The sequence below is a fragment of the Cavia porcellus genome, unplaced genomic scaffold, assembly GCF_034190915.1.
Source record: "Cavia porcellus strain 051 isolate PalLab524CR breed Dunkin Hartley unplaced genomic scaffold, mCavPor4.1 scaffold_8, whole genome shotgun sequence".
NCBI lineage: Eukaryota > Metazoa > Chordata > Mammalia > Rodentia > Caviidae > Cavia > Cavia porcellus.
This window is the reverse complement of record NW_026947491.1, coordinates 73,657,753-73,684,301: the sequence shown is the minus strand read 5'-3', so window position 1 is coordinate 73,684,301 and position 26,549 is coordinate 73,657,753. Positions and strand designations below refer to the sequence as shown.

Here is a 26,549-nt window from a genome sequence, read left to right as displayed (position 1 = left end):
GAAAGTTGTAATCAACATTTTAAGGCTTTGGCTTCTATAGTAGTTGTTTTTGGCTTGCACTTTGATAATTGTTTCATAGAGTTTAACCAAAGTTTAAAATGTGTCATACCAAACTTTAAAAATTAAACATGAATTAAATTTTATGAATGTTTGAGTCTATCAATCACCCTATAATCTACCCAGGGAGAAAACAATACATCCTATTGCTTTAGAAGAAGTTAATTTATATCACCTAATAGCATACTAGGAAATGTTCTGCCTAAGCGCTTCCAGTTTCATTTATAGTTGCATATGAAATGAAAAAATATGTTATTTAAACCTAGAAACTATGCTTTTGGAATGATTAAGGAACTGACATGCTGTCTTTATTGTACCGATATTAAAACAACACGTTGAATGTATAAGTACATTTAACCGTGGCAAAAGTATTTTCATATTTAAGTACATTATTTATAAAAATGAAATCAAATTTAAAAATGGAAATATTTAACATAGTATTTTAACTGTAACAGACTCTTTATAGCTTAATGTGAAGGGAAAATACACATAGAAACATAAATTTAGAAATTCATTTGCTAAATAAAAATAAATTAGGTAAAACATAAATTAACTGTGTGTGCCTACTATGTAAAGTAGTTGTCATGGAAGATTAGTTCAATTCCTACTAAAATGGCATTGAAAAGTTTTAAGAAACACATGGCAAATAAAATAAATGAAAAACAGCTTGACTTGTAGGGGTGAGGGAATAGAATTTTATTAGGAAGAATTTAAAAAATTAACCCAGAAACCAATTCCATAATTGAGATATATACACGTTCTTAATTAAAACTTATTGAAAACTTACTTGGAAAATGAAGTCAACTAGTTTTGGACAAAAGCATTGTCCCACAGCTGGAAATTAAATTATATAAAAAAGTAGTTCCAGCGTAATGCTTAGGAGCACAGGATTTTCATATGTTACAGAAAGAAAAAAAAATGTAACAGAATGTAATTCTCAGACCTCATCAAATGAGAAGGAAATAGAATAAAATTCTGCTTATAATGGAACACCTCATCTTTTCGTTGTGTTTTATACAATTAGTTGATATTTTCTGTCTCTTCTACTGGGATGTACCATACGGTTTTGCAGAGACTACACCTTCACTGTTGCATACACGCACGACACCTAGCTCAGAACTATACTGAGAAACACTGAGTTGTTTTTGCAAAACCAAATCAGAATATAAAAATAATCACAGACCTTGGTTGGAAGGGTTAGCGATGACTGACCTACTCTTAGCTCTATCAATGACCACAGCAAATTAGAAGAATACTGATTGTAGTGAGATCCTAGGAGAGATGCTCAAGGATTGCCTCTCCTTTGCTTTCAAAGCACTAAGTTTAAATTCATTTGTATCATTTGTGGTCCTCACTGAATCACAGTAGCAATAAGTTATGCAATGCAAACAAAACATCTGACCCAATTTTAAAAGCTTAAGTAGGTAGGGGAAAGATTGGTAGGTAAGTAGGTAGGGGAAATACTTCTGTTTGTGTCCATTATTTCCTGCTTTTCCTTAAACATACCTGTATTCTTCCTCCTCAGGGAATTTGTACTCTCTACTTTCACAATCTGGAATTCTCTTCCCCTGGGGTTAACATCATGGTACTTTTTTTTTTTTTTTAGCTAAGTCTTTTCTTTCAGAGTAACTTCAATGAAGTTTTGCCAAGACAACCTACATAAAACAAACTATATTTTCCTCTTCTACCTCTTTTTATTCACTCCTTTCTTATCTATCTTTATCCATGGTACTTAAAACTGTTTTTTGGAGGAAGGGCTATTTCCTCCTCCTAGTACACAAGCAACATGAAGGAAATATTTTTGTTTTGTTTATTGCTAATTCCCTAACTTCTGGAAAAATTCCTGGCACATATTTAGCACTTGGTAAATGTTCAATGAAAAAATAAGTTTTTCCCAAATCATTGAATTGGTACACAGTAGAATGGAAATTTGAACTCTGACTTGACATTTTACAAATCTAACTGCTAACTCATACTGTCTAAGGTAGCTATCAATGCTTTAATAAGGCACAAATCTAGTCAAAAGATTTTAATGATCTCCAACACAAATAAAGGGCCGCATACAGTGAGAGAGAAAAATCACTATCTTTTCATAAGTAAAAATTAAGATTTCTTATACAAAGAGAATATTAGAATGTATTCTTTTTTAATAATAGGAGCTAACAATTTGTACAATAGACTCTTTTGTATAAAAAGGTCTACAAACATTCAAAGGTTAGCAATCTAGTCTAGATTCCATTGTTGGATACATAAAAAAGATGGTTGTAAACTTTCTCTAAAAGATAACTACATTTATTCTCACTTTCAGAGAACCAGTTCATTCATTCATTTAACTAAGATTGATAGGATACCTATTAACTTCTGAGTAGGCATTGTTCTAGGCGCTGGAGAAAAGGCAGTGAAGAAAATAATCTTACATTCTTGAAGGGGAAAGAAACACTATAAAATAATCGAGTGGAAATATTAGTAGCTTTACATATTGATCTTGATAATAAATGAACTTGGTAATTAAATTTAATTCACAGTACACTTGTTATGGATATGAAAAGGTCAGACTCTGGAGTCAACTGAGCCAGGTGAAAGGTTTCTCTGGGAAATTAACTTAAATTGCAGCCTTATCAATTAAAAGTAACAGAACCTCTTACACAGCTGATGCGAAGACTAAAAGATAAAATATTCATAAAAATACCACACTGCGTGATATACAATAATAATCTAATTATTACGATATGTGAGGCAATCTAATTCTCTCATTGTACGGAGACTGAGTTAAACACACATGAAAATCTTGGACTCCATATTTAATGGTAGTATGTTTTTTTCTTTCTTGCCTTTTGAAAGTTAACAAGGACCATTCATTCAACAAATATTTCCTAAGTACTTAATGTATGTCAAGTATGTTTCCAGGTGCTGAGAAGACATAAGTTTGCAAGACAAACATGGTTTCTGCTCTTTATGAGTCTGAATAAAGTTGTCATGCTAACACAAGTACAAGATTTTTTAAGAGCAAGCTAAAGAGGTCCTGAAATGTTCAACCATAGTGACTTTAAGGAAGACGTGTTTACCAAACGCTGTTACACATGGTCCCTCCAGTGGTACTTTGCATTTACAGAAATCTGTACGAATGAACTCACAATGTTTGGAAAGCCTAAAAGCAAGCTCGGAAAAGTTCTAGGTGTTGGTGTCCTTTGGTCATTCTGTTTCCAAAATATAAATCTTGGTAGAATCTAAGCGTTTTGAGGGCAAGAAACTCCAGAGCCTACAGAAATTCATGGCATGTAACAGATATTTTATAAACAGTTTTAAAAAATGAATTGTTACTGAATATGCAAGATTTCACTACTTCTATTCTAACCCAGCATACAAAGACCTTTTTCCTGTGCAAGTCCCATAATTGTCCTCTCAGCTTATTCTTTTAAGGCCCCACCGGTGGTCCAAAAACTCTGACTGTATTTTCCCAAATGTGTATTAGCTTAGTTTACTATGTCGCTCCGAATGGACCCCAGCACCCTAAGAACCTAAACTCCTTGGAAGGCCCTAAAAGTCCTGCGTGATGTGACCCCAGCCAGCCTGGCTGACTGCATCCGCCTCCGTCCCTCACCTGGCTTTTGCCAGATCAACTCTGAGGTGCCCAAGCCTTGAAATCCCTTGCCTGGTTTCTCAGCAGACTGGTGCCTTTTCCTGTCCCGGATCTTTGAAGTTTAGGCAGCCGCCTTACGCATTCGTTATCACATTACCCTGTTTTGACTTTCTACTTGTCCATTACCACGAGGTGAAACTGTATTTCCTTAACTATTGAATTATCTTCTGCCACGTCCCCATTAAAAATCTATGAACCCTGCGAGAAACCGTTCCTTTCTTTCCTGTCAAAATAAGACAGAACTGCTCAATGAATGAATGCCCCTGACCCTCTCCAGTTTGCCTTAAATTGCGGAAACTCAAAGGAGCTACCCCACAGAAGTGGTGAGTCCCACGCCCCGCTTCTCGCGGTCACCAGCTGGTTTCCTCCAACAGCGTGCTCCACAGCCAGAGCGTCCGCCCCGCTTCCGCCCCGCCTCCGCCCCGCCTCCGCCCCGCCTCCGCCCCGCCTCCGCCCCGCCTCCGCCCGCCGCCCACGGGCTTCAGGTCGGCTCCCAACAGAGGGCGCAACTCACAGGCCAGGACCTTCCCCTTGCCTTCCCTTCCCACACGGACGCCATTCACCTGATCCCTTCTCCGCTTCCACCAGGGGGCGCGCCTCAGAAAACCCGGCCTCCGCCTCCGCCTCCGCCGCCGGCTTCAACGCGGCCAGCACCGTCTCCGGAGACAAGTCCACCAGCCTCTTCCACACGCACTCCGTGTAAAAGTCCACTGTATGTGCGTTGGAAATGGTCAGGGCGTCCTTCAGAAACCGCGACAGACTCTGTAACTTGGTACGCAGCATCGGCAGGTCCTGGGTCACCGGGAGAGGGTACACAGCCGCCATGACACTCACCCTCCTGGGCGGTAGGTGGCGCAAACGTGGCGGTGCGGCGACGGCTCTGTCGGAAGTAGTACAAGCACCACCAGTAGAGCGCCGAGCCCGACTTCAGTAGGGCGATCGATTGATTCAGCCTGGTGACGTATATCGGGCGAGTCCGCGAGGGTCCTCCGTCAATGTAGTCTTTACAAGATGGCGCCAGTGAGCCCGGCGGCGAGGTGGCGGACTAGTGGTTTAGGGGTGCGAGACGAAGGGGTTTCTTCGGTCGGACTCAAAAATAAGAATGTGAAACGGAGGTCCTGGTGGCCTAACCATCCACAGGCCTTCGCGGGAAGCGTCCGCGAGGGTAAGAAGCCCAACATTCAAGTCCTCAGGCCAAGGAAGCTCTACCATGCGTGACTTGCCTAAGAGCCAAGTCTGGGCCTTTTCGCGGCAGCCCAAGCTGTTCCCTAGCTCCTCTGCTTGGGAAGACGGACGGAGTTGCTCACTTTGAAGTTTAAAAGTCTTTCCCGCAATGCTCCCTTTCACGATTGCTTTCCTTCTCTATAACGGTGGAGAGTGTCTGCGGCTCCAGTGTGTATGTGTGTTGTGCCCCTGCCTTATGGGCTAGAAATGACCCAAAGCCCTGGTGATTGCAAACACCTCAGCAGACCTTCAGTCTTTTTCCACTTTTTTTCCCTTTCCTTTGGTCTTTTGCTATTTGTGAGGGTGCTCAGGTCACTTTTCGAAGCGTTACTGTAAAAAAGTTCAGTCTAAAAGTAGTTGCTAAGTATTCACAAAGTCACGCACTGTCTTTGCTACTTGAGTTATTTTCGAAAATAAATTTTTAGTAACTTTCTCTGAGATAAATGATAAAATTTTTCGTATTAAGTTTTTTTTTTTAGGTGATTTAAGAAGTGTGTTTTGGGGCTGGGGATTTAGCTCAGCAGCATAAGCGCCTGCCTTGCAAGCGCTCGGTCATGAGTTTGATCCCTGATACCAAAAAAAAAAAAAGAAAAAGAAAAAAACTGGACTTGTCAGGAAGTGTGTTTTGATTTGAAACTGTGGTACAACAGTCTTTTAATTGGTTAGTTTTTCTTTGAGGTTTTACGGCGTGGCTGTTGACTTAGTTGGTCCTTTTTTGTAAAGGACCAACTTGCTGTTTATTCCATCAACATAAATTTGTTTCTTGACAACCTGAAAAGCAAAGTAAAATACTTCTAGTATTTGAATTGAGAGTGTGAAAAAGTATTTAAGCTTTATTTTTAGCTCTGTTTATATTCTATTACTGTGATTTTGATTTTTATTCTTCACTGTAGGACAAGGCTTTGCATTTCGGAGAAAATTGAAGATTCAGCAAAATTACAAGAAATTACTATGGAAGGAAAAGAAGGCTAGAACATCACAGGAATCTCAGTTCACAGATCAGTATCCAGATCACTTGAAACATCTCTACTTAGCTGAAGAGGAAAGACTCAGAAAACAGCTAAAAAAGGCTGAACAGCCTTTGTCAGAAGAAAAAGTCAACCAGCCTTTCCCTGGAGAACAGTGTATAGTTGAGGGTGCTTTGTCTGAAGATCAGGATCAGCCTCATCCAGAGCAATGTAGCAAAACAGTAAGGTATGTTCTTTTTCAGTAGTCTTTAACTTCAAATATACATAATATTTTATGAAAGATAATGTGTGTAGCAATTGGAATTTTTCTTACTAACACATTTTAAATGTCAGTATATTTAGGTGAGCATGTTTACGTGGAGTCTTTAACTTTCAATAAATTGGATTAGTTTAATATAACTGAAATAAAATGAGAATTTAAAGATCTGAGTTTTAAATTTGTCTCTCAAATGTATATAGTTTATACTATTGTTAACTTCTGTCAGTAATATTTTTAAAAAATAATTTTTGAGATGTATTAAGAGAATAATCATTAACAGCTTGGACTACAGGTCCAGATTTCATGTGTTGGTGTTCCAGTGTTTTAAGAAAGATAGTAAGTATGTAATTGAGAGACACTATGCTCCAGAGCATCACACATGGATCATTCACTCAGGTAAACATTGTTCCTAAAGCCAAGAGATTGTGATGACTCAGTTAATTTATATCAGGAATTTAAAAAGATGAGTAAAACATAATAAGTACTTCTGTTACTAATACTTCTCATGTTACTAATTTGGATTTTCTACAAAGGATAAAAATAGGTTGGAGAAAGAAAAAATTGCATGCCATTTATCCAGCTTGTAAAACCAATGTTTCATGAGAGCTAACTTATAAAACTGCCTATATCAAGTGAAAACCTGTTAAAGTCAAAACTTGGAGAGAAGTCAGGCATTACTGGGACCATAATTTTTTCACTGAAATTTTGCCCTTTGGAGTTGTGAGTTTATTTAAAAAAAAAAAAAAAAAAAGAAAAGAAAGAAAATAGAACCACAGGAAAAAAATATATTTGGAGATAAATACAGGGATACTAAAAGTTACATGTTTTTAGTAGGTAGTAGACTTATCATTAAATAGTAGATAAAGCTATGGAAAAGATAAACACAAGAAATGTATGTTTGAAACATTCTCAGTGATGATTGAAAATGGTTAAATCAGGGCACATGAGAAGATAAATATATATTTTACAGAATTTTTATTTTGAGGTGAAAACATGAAAAAGTCATTGAAGAAATCAAATGAAATTGTCAGAACTGGGGGATTTGGGGAATGCAGCTAGGCCAACATTAGAAAACTGAGAGTAGGAATAGTTCAGCTGTTAGATATTATAAAATTAGTAGAAAACAAAACTGAGAACAATTCTTTACGTTTGTGGTACAGGCAATTATTAATGACCTGAGAGTATTTTAATAGTTACACTGATTGAAAATGACAAGATGGACTGTTTCTGGGAACTTGACTATGAAAAATTAAAACATAAAATTAGTAGTTAGAAGAAGACAGAACCTGCTTTGTTTAAAAAGGGAGCTATAGAAATATGTTCTAGTTATGGCATAAAGATGGTGAAGAGTTGAGAGACAAGGAAAGAAACGTTAACTTGAGGAAATAAGTGAAACCCCAAGTAATCAAGTCAACTCTGGCAAAAGGAAGACTTAAAAGAGGTGAACATTTTTAAGAAAGAATGCTTCTAAATGGAGATTAGGTACAGCACATGACAGTGATTCGTGACTAAGTAGATGAAGTAGAATAGAGACAAGGTGTTCAAAGAACTTTGAGATTGAAGTTTATACCCACAACTTCCATCATATCTGTCAGTTTAGTGTTTTTTGAATTCTTCAACATTTTAGGATTTTCAAAGCTTTGTGTATTTTCCCTGATTAAATATTCCTTAAGAATCTCCATTTACCACACCCTTTAGTTGATCTCTAATCTTAAAAGCTGCAACTTAATATTTTTCTTGGACATTTAATAATAGACCAATAGAGACTATAGTTTCTTCTGTTTAATTTGCATTAGTGAGATTTTACTGTACAAGTACTATATTTGACACCACATTGCTCCAGAATTTTGACTAAGTCGTTTTTAATACTTGTGACTTGTCTTAATTTGTCTTGTGAAGTTCCATGACTGTTCCTAAGAAAAAGAAAAAGAAAACATCCAATCAAAAAGCACAAGATGAATATGAGCAGATACAAGCTAAGCGTGCTGCTAAGAAACAAGTAAGTTCTACTTAAAAAAAATATTTAGGTACATTTCTTCTTACTCATCTTAAGTGTATGTAAGCTGTGCTTCTTGGTGTTGGGCATATAGTGGTCTCTTGAATGAATGATTGTGCTAAGCAGAGTTGGAGATTTGAATCATTCTAATTTTTGTATTATCTCAGGTAATACCAGTAGGTCAGAAATAGTATTTAAAAGCTGTTACGCAGTAATAGAAGCAAGTAAAAGTCAAAGGGAAAATGTTAGAATAAAACATTAAGAATTGGTCTTGCCAACAAAAAACCAACTGGTTTAACTTAACAGCAAGTTGCCACTTTATTATTCAGAACAGGATTAACTGACTTTCCCAAGTGAGTAAACAAAATGATTTACAGCTTCAGCAAAATTTTCATTTTGTTGAAACTGCGAAGCTGTGGATAGTTTTTTTATATTAATGTGATTAATTTATCATTTACCAATCACAAACACCCCATATAGTTTCCTTTTTATTTGTGCTTTAGAATATGTGCTATTGAGAAAACTGAGTTTAACATCTAAAATTTTTATGATTATTATTAATCTGATGGCAGACTAAAATGGAACAAACATATCTCCATAAAAATACTGGACCTATTTTATACTTGTTACATTATAGCTTTTCTACCACCTTTTGTGTTGTCCCTCAGTGTATCAGATGAAGCCTAGGGGCTGTTAAACTTTTATTATCCTTTTAAAATTTCTGTTATGGAGGGGTAGGGTTATGTAATTATGAAAATTAACAGTTTCTTAGAGTTTTCAGATCTTAAATATTAATCTAAAAGCTGACACCATTACAAATGAGAATCAAAAAAAATTTTTTTTTTTTAATTTAAAAGGAAAAAGAGAAAAAACCACAAAACAAAACAGCGTAAGGGTACAAGTAATACAGAACCACAAAAAAAAAAAAAAAAAAAAAAAAAAAAAAACCAGCAAGAAATCACCGGTTAACAGATTACACATTATCATCCTAGAGATAGTGGTTCAAGTCACAGGATCAAAGCGTACAAAGTGGACAAACAGTGAGACTGCAAACAGTTGTGTTCAGTGATCCAGTCAAAAACATTAATACGGTCATCTATTTAACACACCTAAACACACTTGCTGTTGTATCCTTTAGAGCACTTTTTTTTTCCTCTCTTTATTACAACAAAATTTACACATTTTGGGTTTTATTACTCCCATAGTTATTACTGGTTTTTTTTTTGGAAGAGAATAAAATCAAATATGACAAAGTAAAGCTATCAGTCAAAACCAAGGATAGACATAGCACACGATGTAAAAACAGAGTACAAGGTTATCAACAATGGTTACCATAATGCCTCTTGCTTCCTTAAGAAGAGTCTATCTCATTAGGTATTATAAAGTTGACCAAAACAGTAGAGAACAAGACCAGTAAAACCTAAACATTGTAAACATTACAGGACTTCAAAAGAGAATAATAGTCAAACCAGAATGGGCATCATAGTGAATCTTATTGCCTTTAAAGTAGTTGCCTATACCCTCAAACTTGATACTATCATGCAGAACGGAACAGAGTCTATAATCAGTCAAAACAAGATAGTGGGAGTATTACAGAACTTCAAATCAAGTTAATAGGAAATCAAAAAAGTTACTATAATATATCCTGCTAATGTTTTGATTTTTTCCCCTTAGTTAAAAAAGTAATAAAAAAATAATTAAATAATTTTTTTAATGAATAAGGGAGAGATTGAGATAAAAGAGGACATAATAACATAACAATACAGGTCAAAGCATGACAGTTTCAACAACCTAGTGCTTCACCACCAAATAACCCGACTTAATAGTAGTTACCATAGTGTCTTTTTCCTTGAAATATTTGAATATAACTTCATATACTATAGCATCAGACATATCAAGACAGTGTAAAACCATTCAAGTGGATGAAAGCATTGTAGCGTATTTAGAACCAGCTAACAGAAAACGAACAATGGTTTTTATATTATCTCTTTGCCTATAACAATTTTTGTTTATACTATTACATATAATAAAATCCAGCAAGGTACAACATGATAAAACCAATGGAGACAGAAGAGCCATAGTTTGGTTGGGCATCAAAACAAGATGGTATTAAATCAGCACTAGCTATTATGATGTCTTGTTTTCTTCAAAATAGCTGTTCATTTCATCACAGGCAATAATATCAAGCAGCCCAGAATAAAGCCATTCCAATTAATAAGTGAAAACTTTATAAGGCTTCAAGGCCACATAAGAAATCAAAATTTAAAGTATTAAGTACAGACCCAAAATTGAAGGTAAGGATATAGTTAGAAAATGATTTTGTTTAGAGAAATTTCATTAGTGTAAGCTGTGCTTCATATACCTAAATTCACAAATAAGTTTTAGATTTTTTATGTGCTTACTAAGATAATGAAATACTACATCATGAGAATATAACATGTATAACAGTATAACATGATGGAGACTTAAAATTCTAGATGTGAGACCAAGCCCTACCATTTGTTGATCTTGAGTAAATTATTTTCAGTGTCACTGAGCTCAGTGTGCCATCTGTAAGGTGAACACAATAAAGTAGCATAAAAGTTTTTTAACAAATGCAATACACGTTTTACTTATGATTCATGTAAAAACATTTTTTTCTAGTGTCATTTGGAGGCTACATGTGTTGTAGGAAGAATTGAAAAAACCTATCTATTACATTATTTAAGAACTTTTTCAACTTTTGTATTTAATTTAGTAAGTAACGTAGTACATTACGAACAGTGGCTTTTCAATATTTGTAGCTTTGAATTCTATTTCTTTATACTCAATCTTCATCTTAGGTCAAATCAGTATAATATTAAATGGTCAAAGTTCATAATGTCTAGCAGAATGTTTTGCACATATCTAGTAGTCTATAAATGTTCATTTAATTAAGCCTATAATTCAGAGAATAAAAAGAAAACCATATGTAGATTTCTGGAAGTGAAGTTTTTAGTGTTACGTAGAAAAGTAGACTGTTAACTTCTAAAAGTCCTCTCAGGCCAGGGATTTAGCTCAGTGGCATAAGTGCCTGCCTGGCGAGTGCAAGGTCGCGAATTCAATCCCCAGTACCAAAAAAAAAAAAAAAGTCCTCTCAGACTCTTAGTGGACTTAATTAAATAACACAATTATATAAATAGATTCCTTCTACTTTCTTTGATCTAATGTTATTTATATATATTCATAAAACTACAATTTGCTGATTTATACAACAGTGTGAGGAAAATGGTATACTGCTTCAGATTTGGGAAACTACTCACATTTGTAAAATATGAGAAACAAAAATCTTAGAAAGTTTGCATGATGGTAGTTATTGCAATACAAGTTCTAAAATGAATGTACTGTTTGTGATTAATGAAAGTAACATATATTAATAATTTCAGGAATTTGAGAGGAGAAAACAACAGAGAGAAGAAGCTCAAAGGCTCTACAAAAAGAAAAAAATGGAAGTATTCAAAATATTAAGCAAAAGGACTAAAAAGGGCCAACCAAACTTGAATTTACAAATGGAGTATCTTCTTAAAAAAATACAAGAAAAAAGCTGAATCAGACGTTTTTGTCCTTTAGGATAAAAAATACCTGCTGAGTTTTTACAGATAAGAAATTGGTGGTCTCTGAAAGTGAACTAAATTTGTCACAAAAACATGAACTAAGCTGTACAAATATATTTTTTCTCATAAAAAAATTTATTATGTATAGCTGATATAATATGGTCGGTGTTATATTTATTTGCCTCTGGAGAAAGATTAGGTCAAAGCGCTTAAACCTATTTAGAAGACAGGCCAAAGCCTATAATACTTTTGTCACATGTCAGACTGATACAGAATAAAAATTTTTGAAGAAAAACTGAATTTTCAATGAATCATTTCACTTATACAGACATTCTTCAGTTCAGTAATTAGCTATGGTGTGTAGATTTTAAATTCATTTTACTTAGAGGCAAAGATGTCTCTTGGAGTTTTATCTTAAAGACATGTTACATAAAAATGACTTTTCAAAATACCTGAGAATAGGTTTTCTGTCCCCAACATAATAAAGTAGACTTCATAAAGCAGTTTGGCTTAAGAATTAAGAATCTGGATTACAAACATTTTTTTAATGGAAAATACCTAGTTAATGGTGTAAGACCTTTTAAATGATGAAGGAAAACCAATAGCATCACAGGTGTTTTCCAGAGCCTGTGTTTTAAGAGCACTGTCCCCATGTAACCTCAGTGGTATCCTTCTGAGCTAGAGAAACTGCTTCTCCTGACTTGGATGGTAGCAAAATGAGAACGGCATGACTATAGTCATCATAAGATGATTGTACAATACAAATTACACAACTCCAGGAGTTTCAGTGCTACCCAGTCCAACCTGAAATTATATTAAAAAGCACAGTTGAGGCCCTTATCCTCAGAGAGATGAGGCTCGTGAAGATGGGCTCAGTGATATGTGTTGTCAACAACAGCTCCAGTGACTGCTGTGATTGATCTTCAGCCTGTACCTCAGGAAAGAGGTTTTGTTTAAAACAATCAGAAAGTTTCATGTGTGAAATGGCATTTGGAAGAAGTCTTCAAGGTTGTAAAAAAGATTCAAGATGGTGATAACATGAAGAAAATTAAAAGGGAAATGAAATCCTTAGTATATTGAAGTACCCTAGAAATTGCAAATGAAATGAATGTTTTTACTATTTGTTAATGGAAGGTAACACTTTCTTATTGTCAGAAAAGTAGCTCAATTTAGACATGAAATATGTAAATATTTCAAAATTTTTTTATGTAGATTTTTCATGGTGCTGGATATTGAACCCAGCACCTTCCCACTGAGCTACGTGTCTGTCTCTTTCAAGAAAAACATTGGTGTAAGTTTATAATACATAATACATTCAATTTGGAGAATTGGTACATACATGTGGCATCATCATTTTACTTCCCCCTTCCCTTCTCACCTCCCCCCTTCCCCTTTTCCCCACTTTCCCTTCTAATGTTCCCATATGAAGGAGGTACCATTGGCCTAACCTCAGTCTGACTTTCTGTCTCACTTTTTTTGTTGAAATAGTTTAAGAGTAATTTATGTGAATAAGACTGGGAAGACTTGAGCTATTGGCCAAGTGCATACATTCATTCATTCATTTATTGGTGGAATCTCCTGTCCAAGCTGGTGTGTATCTCCTTGAGCTCAAAAGAATTCTACCTCAGCCTTTTAGGTAGCTATGGCCACATACAGGCATGTGCCACCCCATCTGTCTTGTGTGTACAAACTTGATTGATACGCTCATGCTGTAAATATAAAATAGGCATTATTGCTGCAGGTTAAGAGGAAGATTGGTACAGCAAGTTCTGTGGAGAATGTAACAAGGTTTTACTGTATGGATCCAGTATATCAAGAATTAAGACAAAGGGGTGCTGTGTACATGAGAAGAGGCTTTGGAGTAACTAGATGCTGGTTTCAGGCTTTAGATTGTAATATGTACACAGGGAGTTTTGATCTTAGTTTATGGAAGCTTACGTGGGATTCTTCATTTGATATTTGTAAGTGTGTGGTAAGCTTTTAATTGCTGCAGTTTGGGAAACAGGCTTAAAGCCTTAAGGCACATGAAATGTTCATCTGAAATTTAGCTTTATCTATAGGAAAATTAGTGGTCTTGTACAAAGACAGTGTAGTAGTGGGTCTTAAGAGGAGCACAGATCTTAACAAGGGTGTGGGGTTAGAGTGGTGATTAAGATGATCAGACTTCAGCAAAGAATGCAAGAGCAGGGCTCTCCCAAATGCTGGCCTCTTGGATAGCCTCAAGATGTCAGCCAAGGTGAGGCTTAGCAAGCTGTGTTGGCTGTGCTATGCTCAGGAAAGGAACTGCTATGAATAGGTAGCTTCAGGCAGGCTGCTGTGGGTTGGCCTTGACCTACATTAAATATGCATGTATGAACAGCGGGCGCTCATCAGAAAGCAGTCACATTTGTGGCAAGGATTTAATGATAGAAAAAGGAAATATTTTTAGATAATGCTAGATGTTGATAACTATTGTTGTTTGCTACTTTTAATAGTCAAGATAGTTTTAGGCAGTGTTCCAGAGAAGTTTAAGGTCTAAGTGGTTCAAGCCAGTCACTGAATTGCAATGTTAAAAATCAAGTTTTGAATATGAAGAGTTTAGAATATTCTAGATGTGAAAGCTCAGAACCAAGTCAGGAGATTGCTGATTTGTATATAGAACAATATATAGACTTTATTTTATCCCTAGGTGTTTGATAAGGGGAAAAGATTTATATTAAAATGGAGAACATCAATATTTTGCTGGAATTTTTTTTTCTGGCCTCTTTATTTGAATGATTCTTGCTGAAAATAGATAGTTGAAACTTTCAGGGAGTTGAGTCCTATGGCAGAAATGGGTGTGTCATGGGCCTGGTAACCCTGTATTTTACAAATATTTTCACTGAGGTATAATTGATTAAACACAATTAAAAGGTACAATTTGGTGAGAGTTTTGAAATGTGTATACTCGCAAAACAATAACCATAACCACTTAACCATTACCATCATCTCCAAAATTATCCTACTGGCTTTTTGCATTCCATCCTCCCAGTGCTTGCCAAACCTATGGGAAGAAAGATCTTTCTGAAACAACGTGGTTTACATTTTCAAAAACATTAGGTGACTGGAATCTTACACTGTGCTCAATTTTTGTGTAGCTTTTTAGAATATTTATTTGGAAAGTCATTGATATGATTGCATTCATCAATAGTATGTTCTGTTTACTACTTAGTGTTCTATTGTGTGCATATACTGTTATGGCTTGTGTCTAGATGTCCCCCCAAGCCTCCTGTGGTGATAGATGGGGCTTTTCAGATATGGCTGAATCTAGTGTGTGATGCTGGGTTCAAGGTTGTGCGATTATTAAATTAGTCCACTGATTGCTTTTCCATAGTTCTGGGTAGGATTTAAGAGTACTCTGGGTGGGATAAATTGTGAGAGAGCAAGAAGTCTAGTGTGGCCTGTTGCTTGCTGTCTTCTGCCTGTCAGCTCAGCGGTGCCTCTCTGCCATACTTCTCCTTAGAGCCAACCAAATATGAAGTGAAAGCTTTACAAACTGTGAGCTATAATAAACTTTTCCTCCTTTAATTTTGGGTTGTTGAGTATTTTGTCTCAGCAATGAAAAAAGTGACTAAAACATATACAATGATGAGTTTGTCTACCTATTGATTAACGTGTGGTTTGTTCCCAGTATTTTGTTTTTATAACAAAGTTACTACAAACATTTGTGGTTAAGTCTGTGTCTTTCTTTCTTTCTTTTCTTTTTTTGTAAATACCTAGGAATATAATGATTGACTCACATAGTAGGACAATAAAATATTTTAAGGAATGTGACATCTGTAAAAAGGAATTGGAGATTAGAAAGACATGTTCTACTGAAACAGAAAAAAGAATATATCAAGTTAAATAAGGAATATAATAAATATACCCATCCAAGGGTCCTAGTTATATTATTTGTATTATATCTGCTTTCAGGGCAGATCTTTCAGCCCCTAGTGAATATATACATGCTTTATTTTCTGCCTTAAATCTTACCACTTTTTTTCCCAATGTGTTCTTTAGAATACCAACCAAATCAACAAAATGGAGGACTATGTCTTCAACAAATGTTGATAACCTATAATCCTACCACTCTTACAACATGTGCTATTGCTGCCAGTTGCCCCAGGAAATTTTAATTGAGACTTACTCTGTAATGGAATTATGAGATTGTTTGCCAGAATGGAATACCTAAGAGCAACCTGAGTTACAACTGTGTGGGAAGCTCTGTAATTGGCTGCTACCTTATACCTGCAGGCCACACCACCTTAACTCCCTCTAGGAGTTAAGTTTGGTAGTTAAGCAGCACCTTGCCTACCTAGCTTGTTTGGCCTGGCCTATTCAGGAATTATGTTGATGAGCCCGCGCTCATAATTTGAAAATTTGAATTAACCTATGACCCTCAGTCTTGCCACTGTTGCTAAGTTACCTGCTGATGTCTCAGATCCCAACTCCCTGCTCCTTAATACCCTATATATTTGATACTTTTTCCTTGAATAAACAAGGCTTGAGCAGACTACTACGTCTTGTCTCCGTTCTTTGGGTCCCTTGTTTCCTTTTCATCCCCACTCCCCCTCTAGGATCTCCATGGACTTACCCGCAGGCTGGGACACAACTGTTCTCTCATACGTACTTATTGGCCTCTCTATGCCCTGTTAGAGTATTTCTACTTTGGGAGCTAAATTCTATAGGAATAAAAAGAATACTTGGAAATGACCTACTAAAGTTCAATTGAATCCTTATAACTTTTTTTTTCCTTTCTTGGTGTTGAAAATCAAACTCACGGCCTCACACTTGCCAGGTAGGCGCCTATGCCACTAAGCCAAATCCCTGGCCCTTCAAATACATTTTTGTAAACTCCCATTGGTATCCACTCAAACCCAATTGAGTATTAGCATAACAATTGCCACAGTAGTTCTTGCCATAGTCTTATGCATCTATTTAAGAATACTGGCTAAAAAGGAAATGCATGCTTAAGGACCCAAGAGTAAGCAACAGATTTAGAATTCATAGATTTGTAGCAGTTCCTCATGAAGTTATTCTGTCTTCCATTTGCTGAAGAAGTATGTATTTTATAATGGTAGATTTAGTTGCAGCTTTGTTTAATAAACACAAAGTTGGCAGAAAAGTGCCATTTTCTTGTGAAAATTAATGGCGTACGTGGATGGTTACACCATGTATGGGTTTTATGGACTCTCCATAGTTCTTTTAGTCTAAACAATTTAAACAAAAGGATTTGACTTTTACTTGAGTGAATATCATATAATATGCAAATGACTTGTGACAGTTTCATGTAAATAGGTCACAGGAAGACTGCATAACTCTTTTCAAGATTAGCTGAAAGGGGGCATGAGAAATCTAGAGAAAAGTCATGATATTGTCAAGAACCAAGCAAATTATTTGGGTCACAATCTTTCTACACATGGGAATCTTTTGTTCTATAACAGACAATTTCCTTTTGCAAAAGCAATAACCTAAAGGTGAGGAAAAAATTTTTACAGACTGTCTGGTTATTGCAACCAATAAATGTCTATTCAAAAATAACTCAGTGCTCTCGTGAGCTTTCTAAGATAATTCCTGAACTTTCCCTATGAAATGCAAAAATGGAAGCTTTCTGCTCTTAAGATTCTTCTCTTTAGTAGTCTCTCAATTTGACTACCCTTTACCATGTCAAAGCTTTCTGTTTTGTTCAAGAAAGGCAAAGTGGTCCCTTGTGGAAATTAGCTCACCAGCAGTGCCTCTGTGATTTGTACTACAATATCTACAGTCTTTGTTTTTTCTAGATAGCATTTAATATGTATCACGAACTTTTCCACTTATGAAATCCCTTTATTAACTTTTATATGTTACTCTACAACATTGTTCAAATTTTACTCCTGTCACTTGATTTCCTCCTTAAGACGAAGAAGAAATGCAGGAGTATAACAATAACTCCGAAGTTTAGCATGCCTAGGCCAGATCTTACTGATATCCTTTTATTTATCCTTGGTTTAATATGTTTATACATGTGTTTTACTTTCTAAAATGACTCTGTCACCCCTTTTATTGTATCATCTGAAAATGCAGCCAATAAAGCAACTCTGGTATATTGCATGTAGTCTATTCCCCCAGGTTGCCAATTTAATAGCTCCTACTGAAGCCTGTATTGTAGCATAAGATAAAAGATAAAAGAAATCAGATACACTTTAAGAATTGTTCCTGATTTTGGAATATGAACATTGAAAGGATTTATTACCTCTTTATATTTTGACTACCAGTGGAAAAGATCAATGACTCAGTGGAAACTATTAAAAACTTACAAGGTTTATTAAAATAGAAGTACATGTGTAGATCAAAACCCAAAGGCAGTGTCCTAGAAATGTTAAATGCTAGACAAGTAGCTTAACTATTCAACTATGAGACGCTTTTAGATTGACATCTATAACCACCAAATCTTCAGAACAGTCATTGGCTTAGTGTATGCTGGTGATGACTGACTCAGGGATTTAAAAAAAACACCTTCTGAAAGACAAAATTGGCCATTACAGAGATCTACTTTCTATAAAGATATATATTCAGCAATGTGAGTATGGCTGACCTGTATTATAATGATCGTTTCAATAGCCGTTGGTCAAATTGACTGTTCACATTATGGAATTGAAAGATAATTTTTTCATTAAGTAAAGAATGGTGACTAACAAAGATAACAAATCTATGAAACTGACATGATTCAGGATCTTCAAGATCATTCTCAAGAATAACATTTGTGGTATACAAATGTGGTATACAACTGTCTAAAATTTTAGGCTATAAATACACATTGGTTATTGTTGGTAAAATTTATGGCTGGATAGATGCTATTCTAACACTCATAAAATTGTTAAAATGGTATTAATATCATGTTGCCAGAAAAAGGGACTCATTTCATGAGAGAAACAAGACATTTTCATTAACCAGTAAACCCAAACCAAAACAAACATTCATGTTTGGTTTACCCCAGTCATAAGGAAAAGCAGAGTAGGTAAATGAGAGGCCAAAGATGACACTGTTTAAATTTTTACTCAGTTTGGCTGGTCTAAATCATGCTCTTGCATGGACAATAACAGTCCTGTCATCAAAGGTCACACAGACATTATTTAAATACTGTAATCCTAAAATTGGTGGCCCAGAAACATTCCAACCAACCCAGTGTTTAGTGAATCCATGTATAAAATCTTGTGGACATCACTGAGGGACCTTGCTTCATTTTTTTTTTAAACTTTTCTCTTTTTTCCCTTAAACCTCCCACCTCCCTAATTGCCCTCCCCATCTGAACAGTTTCTTCCATTTCACAATGCCTAATAGACATTATTTAAAACACTTGTGTGTCCAACTTATTTCACTTAAGAATATGGTCTCAAGGTTCACCCATTTACCTAGGAATGGCTCATGCTTATTTTTCTTTATGGCAGAATAAAACTCCATTGTATAAAAAAAATCACATTTTTTAAAATCCATTCACCAGCTGATGGGCATTTTGGGCTGTTTCCAAAACTTGACTATTACAAATTGTGCCACTATAAACATGAGGTTTCATATATTGCTGTTTTACGATGATTTTAATTTTTTCAAGAAGATACCCAGAAGGAAATAGCTGGGTCAAATGAAACCTCTAGTCCTAGTTTTTAGAGGAGTCACCACACTGGTTTCCACTGTGGTTTCACAGTTCTGCACAACCAATGGTGGGGAAAGGTTCCTTTTCCCCCACAGTTTTGCCAGCATTTATTATTGGTTGATTGCTTGACAATAACCAGGTTTTGTGGGGTGAGATGGACTCTCAGATTATTTTAATTTGCATCTCTTGAATGACCAGTGATGTTGAACATTTTTTTCATCTATTTATTTGCTGTTTGCACTTTTTCATCTGAGAAATGTGTATTCATCTCAGATTCCCATTTTTGGATTGAGTCAGTTGATTTTTAAAAATTCTTTAAATATTCTAGAGAGTAATCTTTTGACTAAGGAGAAGCTGAAAAATTTTTTTCTCACATTATGAGTGGTTGCTTCACTCTACTGGTTTCACTTGCTGTGCAAAAGCTTTTTAATAAGATGAGCTCAGTTGTTGATTCTTTGTGGTAGTTCCTGTGCAATTGGGATTTTGTTATAAAATGTTTGCCTGCACCAGTGTCTTCAAGAATTTTACCTATTCTATCTCCCAGCAGACTTAATATTTCTGTTTTAATATTTAGACCTTTGATCCATTTCAACTTTAGGGCATGGTGAAAATTATGGGTCCAATTTTAATCTTTGGCATGTGCAAAGCCAGCTTTTCCAGCACCATTTATTATTTATTAATTTATTTTTTAAAAGAGCAGAATGTATTTATTGAGAGACAGAAAGTTTCTGTCTGAGAGACAGAAGGGGTCCATAGTGGGTTGCCAAAGACTCTTTTCTAGGGACTTTTATAGAGCAAAACTACAAGGTGAGATGAGTCCAAGATGGGGAAAAATGGGAACTTGCAAGGCAGGCCATCATAAGGTGGGACAGAACGATGGTCAACCAATAAGATTAATTGTTGAGGTAAAATTGATTAAGTTGGGTACAAATGAGGAAGTAAGTCACGGAGCAAGTGAGTATGCTTAAAAAGAAGTGACTCTTCCTTATAGGGGCTCAGGATGGCAACTCTCGGCTTCCTCAAGGTGATCCATACCTATTTGGAATATCAGTCCCTGATGTTTGTAATTTGGATGTGGTTGCATTTGTTTTGCCTTTTGTCTTGAGAGCTGGCCAGAGCATAGGTGTCTCTCTCCTCCACAGTTGCAGGCTATCTGGTCTTCTGCAGTGGCTCCTTTGAGGGCCCAGTCCCGTCTAACTGCCTGTAATAATTTTAACTAACTCAGCTGGCTGTAACATTCCCTTCTCTGAAGAAGTATCCCAAACTGCCATGAGGGAGAAATGGGTGATGACTGATCTGGCTTCTTCAGGTCATCATTGTTGATCAGCAATCAGAATATTCTGCAGAGGTTCTATCTAAAAGCTCTTGATGGATACCAGGCATTTTCATCTTGGATAGGCATTCAGCTTTAAGTATCCATCCAGTGATCTTGGTCGAAGACCTCCAAGTGATATAGGAGAATGAAATGCCCAATCTACTAGATGTCTATACATGTCTGTGTTCTATAAAATTGAGGAATGAATTTTAGAAACAATGGAGGGTAAGCGCAAATACATTTATTGAGAGAAAGAAAACTTCTGTCTGAAAGAGAGACAGAAGGGGTTCTAAGTGGGTTGCCCTCCAGCACCATTTGTTAAAGAGGCTTTCTTCCAAAAAAAGTGTTTGGCACCTTTGTCAAAGATAAAGTGGCTAAGTGTGTCTGGAGTTGTTTCTGCATCTTCTGATCTGTTTCACTGTTCCTTGGGTCTGTGTGTGTGTGTGTGTGTGTGTGTGTGTGTGTGTGTGCCTGTGCCTGTGTCTGTGTGTGTATTTTCTCCCAATGGCATACTGTTTTTTATCACAGTACTTTTGTAGCATAATTTAAGTCTGGGGATTGTGATGCCCCTTGCCTTGCCTTGCTACCCATCATTGCGTTTGCTATTCTAAGAGACCTTGAATTTGTAACATGAAACAGGCATGTTTTGTAATCTTGTGATTTAGAAAACTTATTCTATATCTTCTTCCTCAAACTTATTTTATGAGAGCTCCAATATTTGTCCTTTTATTACTATAACATATAGTATCATTATTATTAGACAACAGTAATAGAGAAGCTAGAACAACCTGCATGAGTTAAAATATATTGAATTTATAGCTGAATAGGCCTAAAATTATCCTTTCACAGAGGAAACAGAGACTTAAAAAGTCTTGGAAATTTGGCTTGAATTATCATAGTTGTAGATTAATTTCATGCTTTTAAATGTACATTAAAATGGTAACTCACTTTTAAAAATTAGCATTTTTGTGGGACTTGAATATATGCTATCATGTTATTGTTAAGTTATAAACATTCTTAATAACTGTTTTGGTTTATTTTTTTTTTTTGTCTTTTTCATTTTTATCGGTACCGGGGATCGAACTCACGACTGCCTGCTTACAAGGCAGGCGCTTATGCCGCTGAGCTAAATCCCCAGCCCCCACTGTTTTGGTTTAGTAAAAAGTGATAAACTTATCTAACATGCTGACCTCCAAATTGTTTTTCCAGGCAAATTTATTTTTGGTAGGCTTTATTAATAAAGTAATGAAAATAAATTTAGTAAGAATAAAAACAAAAATAAATAATAAAAACAAATAAATAACAAATCTTTTCTGAATTAGAGAAAAGAAACTTGCCATTTACAAAACTCATATCTGTCCCTTTAAAAATGAGATGTAACATTGTGTTATATGAATAAACATGAATTATAATTCTAAACAATCATATATTCATTAGAGGGTATACATTCTATCACCAATGAAAAGGTTTATCCAAATTCTTTGATTTTGTATGAATGTTTTTTACATTTGTTACGATCTAACAAATGATCTATCCACAAGAGTCATGCTTACAATCCTTTTGTGTGCACAGAACTTTTAGCAGTAATGGAATATCTACTACTCTAGAAATCAAAAACCACTAATTTTGTGTGAATGTGTGAATTTCTGTTTTTTCTTGATTGGAATAGTTTATTAGTTTGCAATATTTTTCAGCCCCAATAATTACTAAAATTGAGAAATGTGATTAATGAATTATGTAGAGTTGAGAGGGACAAGATTCTTGAGTTATTAACATCTACATTTACAATTTTAAAAATCTTAAGACTTGCAGAAGTAGCTTAAATGTTCTGTCTGCAGATGACAAGTTTGAGTTGGCTTTTGTCTCTGTGAAACTAGGACACATTGCTTCAGGATTAGACACTGATCTACTACATTTAGACCGTCCCATAAATGGCTCAATTAACTGTACTCATGTGCACTTATTTTACTGAGCATTCATGAAAACAGAATTTTGAATATAGCTTAGAATTTAGGAATGGAAAGATGTTAAGTAAAAGACTACTTCATTATTTGTTCAAGGTCATATAAAAACTTACTTTCTGAGCTAGAAACAGAAACTGTTTCCTAACCGTCATCCCAACCTGCTGCAAGGATATCTCAAGAAATTCCATCTGTGAAATTTCAATCAAGACAGATGTATTTATGCTCTTGAAAATCTTTGCCCACTCTGTAATTCTGTATTTCAGGTTGATTATTATATAGCATTTCTCAGTGTGTGTGTGTGTGTTTGTTTTTGACAGTCCATGCTGGCATAGCAGTTTGACTCTTTTGGAGCCGCCATGGCAAACACACTCAAAAAATTAACTTTCTGCCTAAACTGGCTTGTGTAAGATGATCAGTATGGTTTTCTTCCTGCAATATAAAATAATTTCCTGGTTAGCAACTTTGGGAGCACCAAGATTTTTAAGGTTTTATTTTTAACACCATTCATATATAGATGTACATTTAGCATTGTATACTTGAGGTGTTGGAGTCCACAGAAAAGAAAGGATTAGAAGAAATACACAATATCACAGTAAATATTTATATGGAAATGAACCACATTTCAATTGCTTAGTGGTTGTGTGCCTTTGTAAGGTTATTCACCCTCTTTGTGTCCAGTTGCTTATCTGTGAAATAAGCATGATAATGGTTCATAACTTATTTTCCAAGACCTCTGGCCAAGAGGGATTTCAGAATTAAGAGTGCTTCAAATTTTAAAGAGTATTCAGTGAAGACATCTATTTGAATAACCATCATAGCAAACTCTCAAGAAACATTAAAATATTCAAATAGCAGTAGCAAAATAAATAAATATTCATTAGGACAGATAATTCAAAATACAAATAGCTTCATATAAATTCAAGTCAGATTACTGCCTGGTTGAAAAGAAGCAAAACAAATTATTCAGAGATTTTTGACTTTGAAAATTGTTGGTAACACGTTATAGACTTGAAATAGTATGTACATCTTATAGTAACTTAGATAAATAAATAAATTAGTTTATGCAAAGTACTTACAACAGTAACTGGTTCACAATAATTGCTCATATATGTTGGCTACTATTATTATATTGTGCATCTTATGGTGCTTTACAGATGTTTTATGTAAGTTTTTAAATGAGGTAATCATTAGGTGGATGTGGCTAATTTGTTGACAAAATTTGTGTTGCAAAGAAAAAGTTAAATGTCAAAAATAATAAAACATTTTAAAAGATAATATCAACATAAAACATTTTTAATTACCTATAAATTTCAATTAAGTTCTGTAATATTTTAGATCATAAGTGATTATAGTCTACATAAAATCTTTAACATTCTTATAATATCAGATTTAAAATCATGAAGGGTTATCTTTGTAAAAAGATAAAAATTCATTCAACTAATTATTGCAGTTATACCAAGGTATGATACAAAATCTTGACTGCTGGGTGCCTCCATGATAAAATCTTTCAATATTTGGATTTATTCACCCATGTTTCTTTCGCTTTGAAAGTTTTTCAGTTACTTTTATTTCATAAAAAATAAGATTATATGATACAAATTGAACTTTGTCTTCCTCCAAGTTTAAACATTCATCCTGTGTCTCTGTATGTTGGAAATGTTTGAAATTCTGCACATGATTGAGGAAGTTATTATTCCTGTGTCCCCTAATCATGTTTATTACATTAGCATATAGATAAGCCAGGATCCCTTCATACATTGACTGGTATTCACCCACATTGAACGTCTCAAAATTTGTGCAGAGAATTTTATAGGTTAGCATCTAATTGATTCAAGCAACTTGTATCAAAATATGAATGACTTTCATTATCTATTTCATGATAGAGTTTTTAGGACAGTGATCTACTTTGTAATTAAATAAATAAATAAAAATATAAAATATAAATAAAAATATAAAAAATCATTCTAGTATATAGTATGGTTTCAAAAATGTAGCTAAAAATAGTTCTCTTCTCTTTTCTTGCTGTCTAATTTCAAAGGCATACACAAAAAGAATTTTCTCATCTATCTGCTAACTACAAAATTTTTTACAATATTACTTATGGTAAGTTATACGATGAGTAGTAATATATTTTAAAAGATAATTTCATGAATATCATATTTATACATATTATAGTCATGAATGAAAATACATATTAAAATTATTTAGTTATGAATTATTAATATATTACCACCATATACCAATGTATTGTTTCATATAGAACTTACAATATTATAAACATCTTTTAAAATCATATCCAGCTTTGAATCAATGTTTTTGTTACTTATAGTTAAGTAATATTCTATTATAATGTTGAGCCATAGTCTCTTAAGCAATTCTAAATTTGACTTTTGGGTTATAACTATCCTTAAGTAAAAGACAACATAATGAAATTCATGTATATGAAAATGTAAACACTTTTCTAATGAATTTTTTAAACAAATTTCTGTTTTATGCAAAATATCTACAATTAAATGCATAGCTTATTTCATGTTAGACTATTTGGTAAGATTTAGTTAGCATATTACCTATCATTATAAATAAATATCAGGTGAGTATTGCAAATTATTTATTTTTTCAAATTATTTATTTTTGAACTTTTGAAAAGCTCAGGTAATCTAAGAAGTTTTACTGAAAATTAAATCTAGAAAAAATATTGAAAAGCTGTGAAAAAGTGTGAAAGGAAATAGCATTATTTTTTAAACCTTACATAGGTTTATCAAATTAAGAAAGTAATTAAATTATCGAAAACTGCAAAAATTTTCACATTTTGAAGAGAGTATATTTCCACAATTGATTTGAAGCAGTTAACACTCAATCAATTGTAGTATACTTCTAGAAACTTTCTGTTCTCTAGATGGTTCCATTTTATTCAGATCTTCCAGCAATGAAACCTGCTTTCAGAAAATAATCTTATTAGAAATGGAGAACACTACGTTTAGTAAAATAAGCCAAGCATAGGATTACAAATGCTGTATGTTTTGCTCTTACAAAAGAATAGAGCAGAATAGTGTTTACTGTTGCCTAGAATAGGGTGAGGGAAGGTAGAGTAGAGAAAGGATGGATAGTGAACAACAAGATAGGAGGAATAAATTCTAGTGTCCTATAGTGCAGCAGGGTGACTACAGTTGAAAACACCTTATTGTATATTTAATGGAGCAATAGAAGTTAAGACACAAGTAAATTTAAATATATAGAGACCTGGAAATGCTAACTACCCTGAATTGATCATTACATGTTGTATACATATATTAAATTATCATACTGTACTTCATAAATATGTATAATTAAGTCAATTAAAAGAAAAATATAAATTTTAAAAAATGATATAATTATCAAATATATTTATGAGTTCTCATTACTGAGAAATCACCAACCAAAGTACAGTGTCTGGAGGAAAAATGATTGTTTTCAATGTTTATAATATACACAGAGATATCTCACCATATGTATTGTAATTAATATTTTTAACACACTGTTTCAACATGTTTTGTTTGTAATGATATCTACAAATACCTCTAAAGTCAATGTAAGCTTTGTTTGGTAAAATGATGATTTTTAAAAATAAAAGCATATTATCTTAAATGATAAGCATTAGGCCTCAACATGACACTTTTAATTAAGTGCCATAAGTCTTAAAAAAATAATGTATATCCGCTTTAGGGAACAGAAGAATGTGGGTTTGATGATTAAAGGTTATGGAAAAAATGGGGCTTTGGATAGATACTTCTTAAGTCTTCCCCTTTTTCCCTTCCTATGTACATAAAGAACCATTAATAATTAAAGGATTAATTATAGGCTAACAGAAAAGTTGAGCTATTCTGCTGACATTTTAAAAGAAGTCCCTTTCTTGAAACCCATGATGTTTTTTCTATGTTTCTTATA

The 26,549-nt window shown here is 34.5% G+C and overlaps 2 protein-coding genes across 10 annotated transcripts in view; one reads left to right on the top strand and one right to left on the bottom strand.

The window, feature by feature from the left end:
* Mettl25 (methyltransferase like 25) overlaps nucleotides 1-4,590 on the bottom strand; it is an 85,418-nt gene extending 80,828 nt beyond the window's left edge. For 3 of the 9 annotated variants that reach the window (XR_010049396.1, XM_063255222.1, XM_063255221.1), the window contains exon 1: nucleotides 4,261-4,589. Coding sequence is in view for 5 of the 9 variants with exons in the window: in XM_063255222.1 (XP_063111292.1) it covers nucleotides 4,261-4,522 (262 nt within the window). In the remaining 4 variants the exon portion in view is untranslated. Of the gene's footprint in view, nucleotides 1-3,658; nucleotides 3,977-4,008; nucleotides 4,076-4,260 lie in introns of those variants that run through there. The other 6 variants (XM_063255219.1, XM_013159291.3, XM_063255220.1 and 3 more) reach the window with 6 other exon arrangements.
* Nucleotides 4,576-12,011, top strand: Ccdc59 (coiled-coil domain containing 59). Its single transcript, XM_003475903.4, has 4 exons — nucleotides 4,576-4,862; nucleotides 5,815-6,115; nucleotides 8,048-8,147; nucleotides 11,549-12,011. Exons 1-4 carry the CDS (start codon nucleotides 4,709-4,711, stop codon nucleotides 11,708-11,710), a joined length of 717 nt encoding a protein of 238 aa, XP_003475951.1. The 5' UTR covers nucleotides 4,576-4,708; the 3' UTR covers nucleotides 11,711-12,011.
* The last annotated feature ends 14,538 nt before the right edge of the window (nucleotides 12,012-26,549 follow it).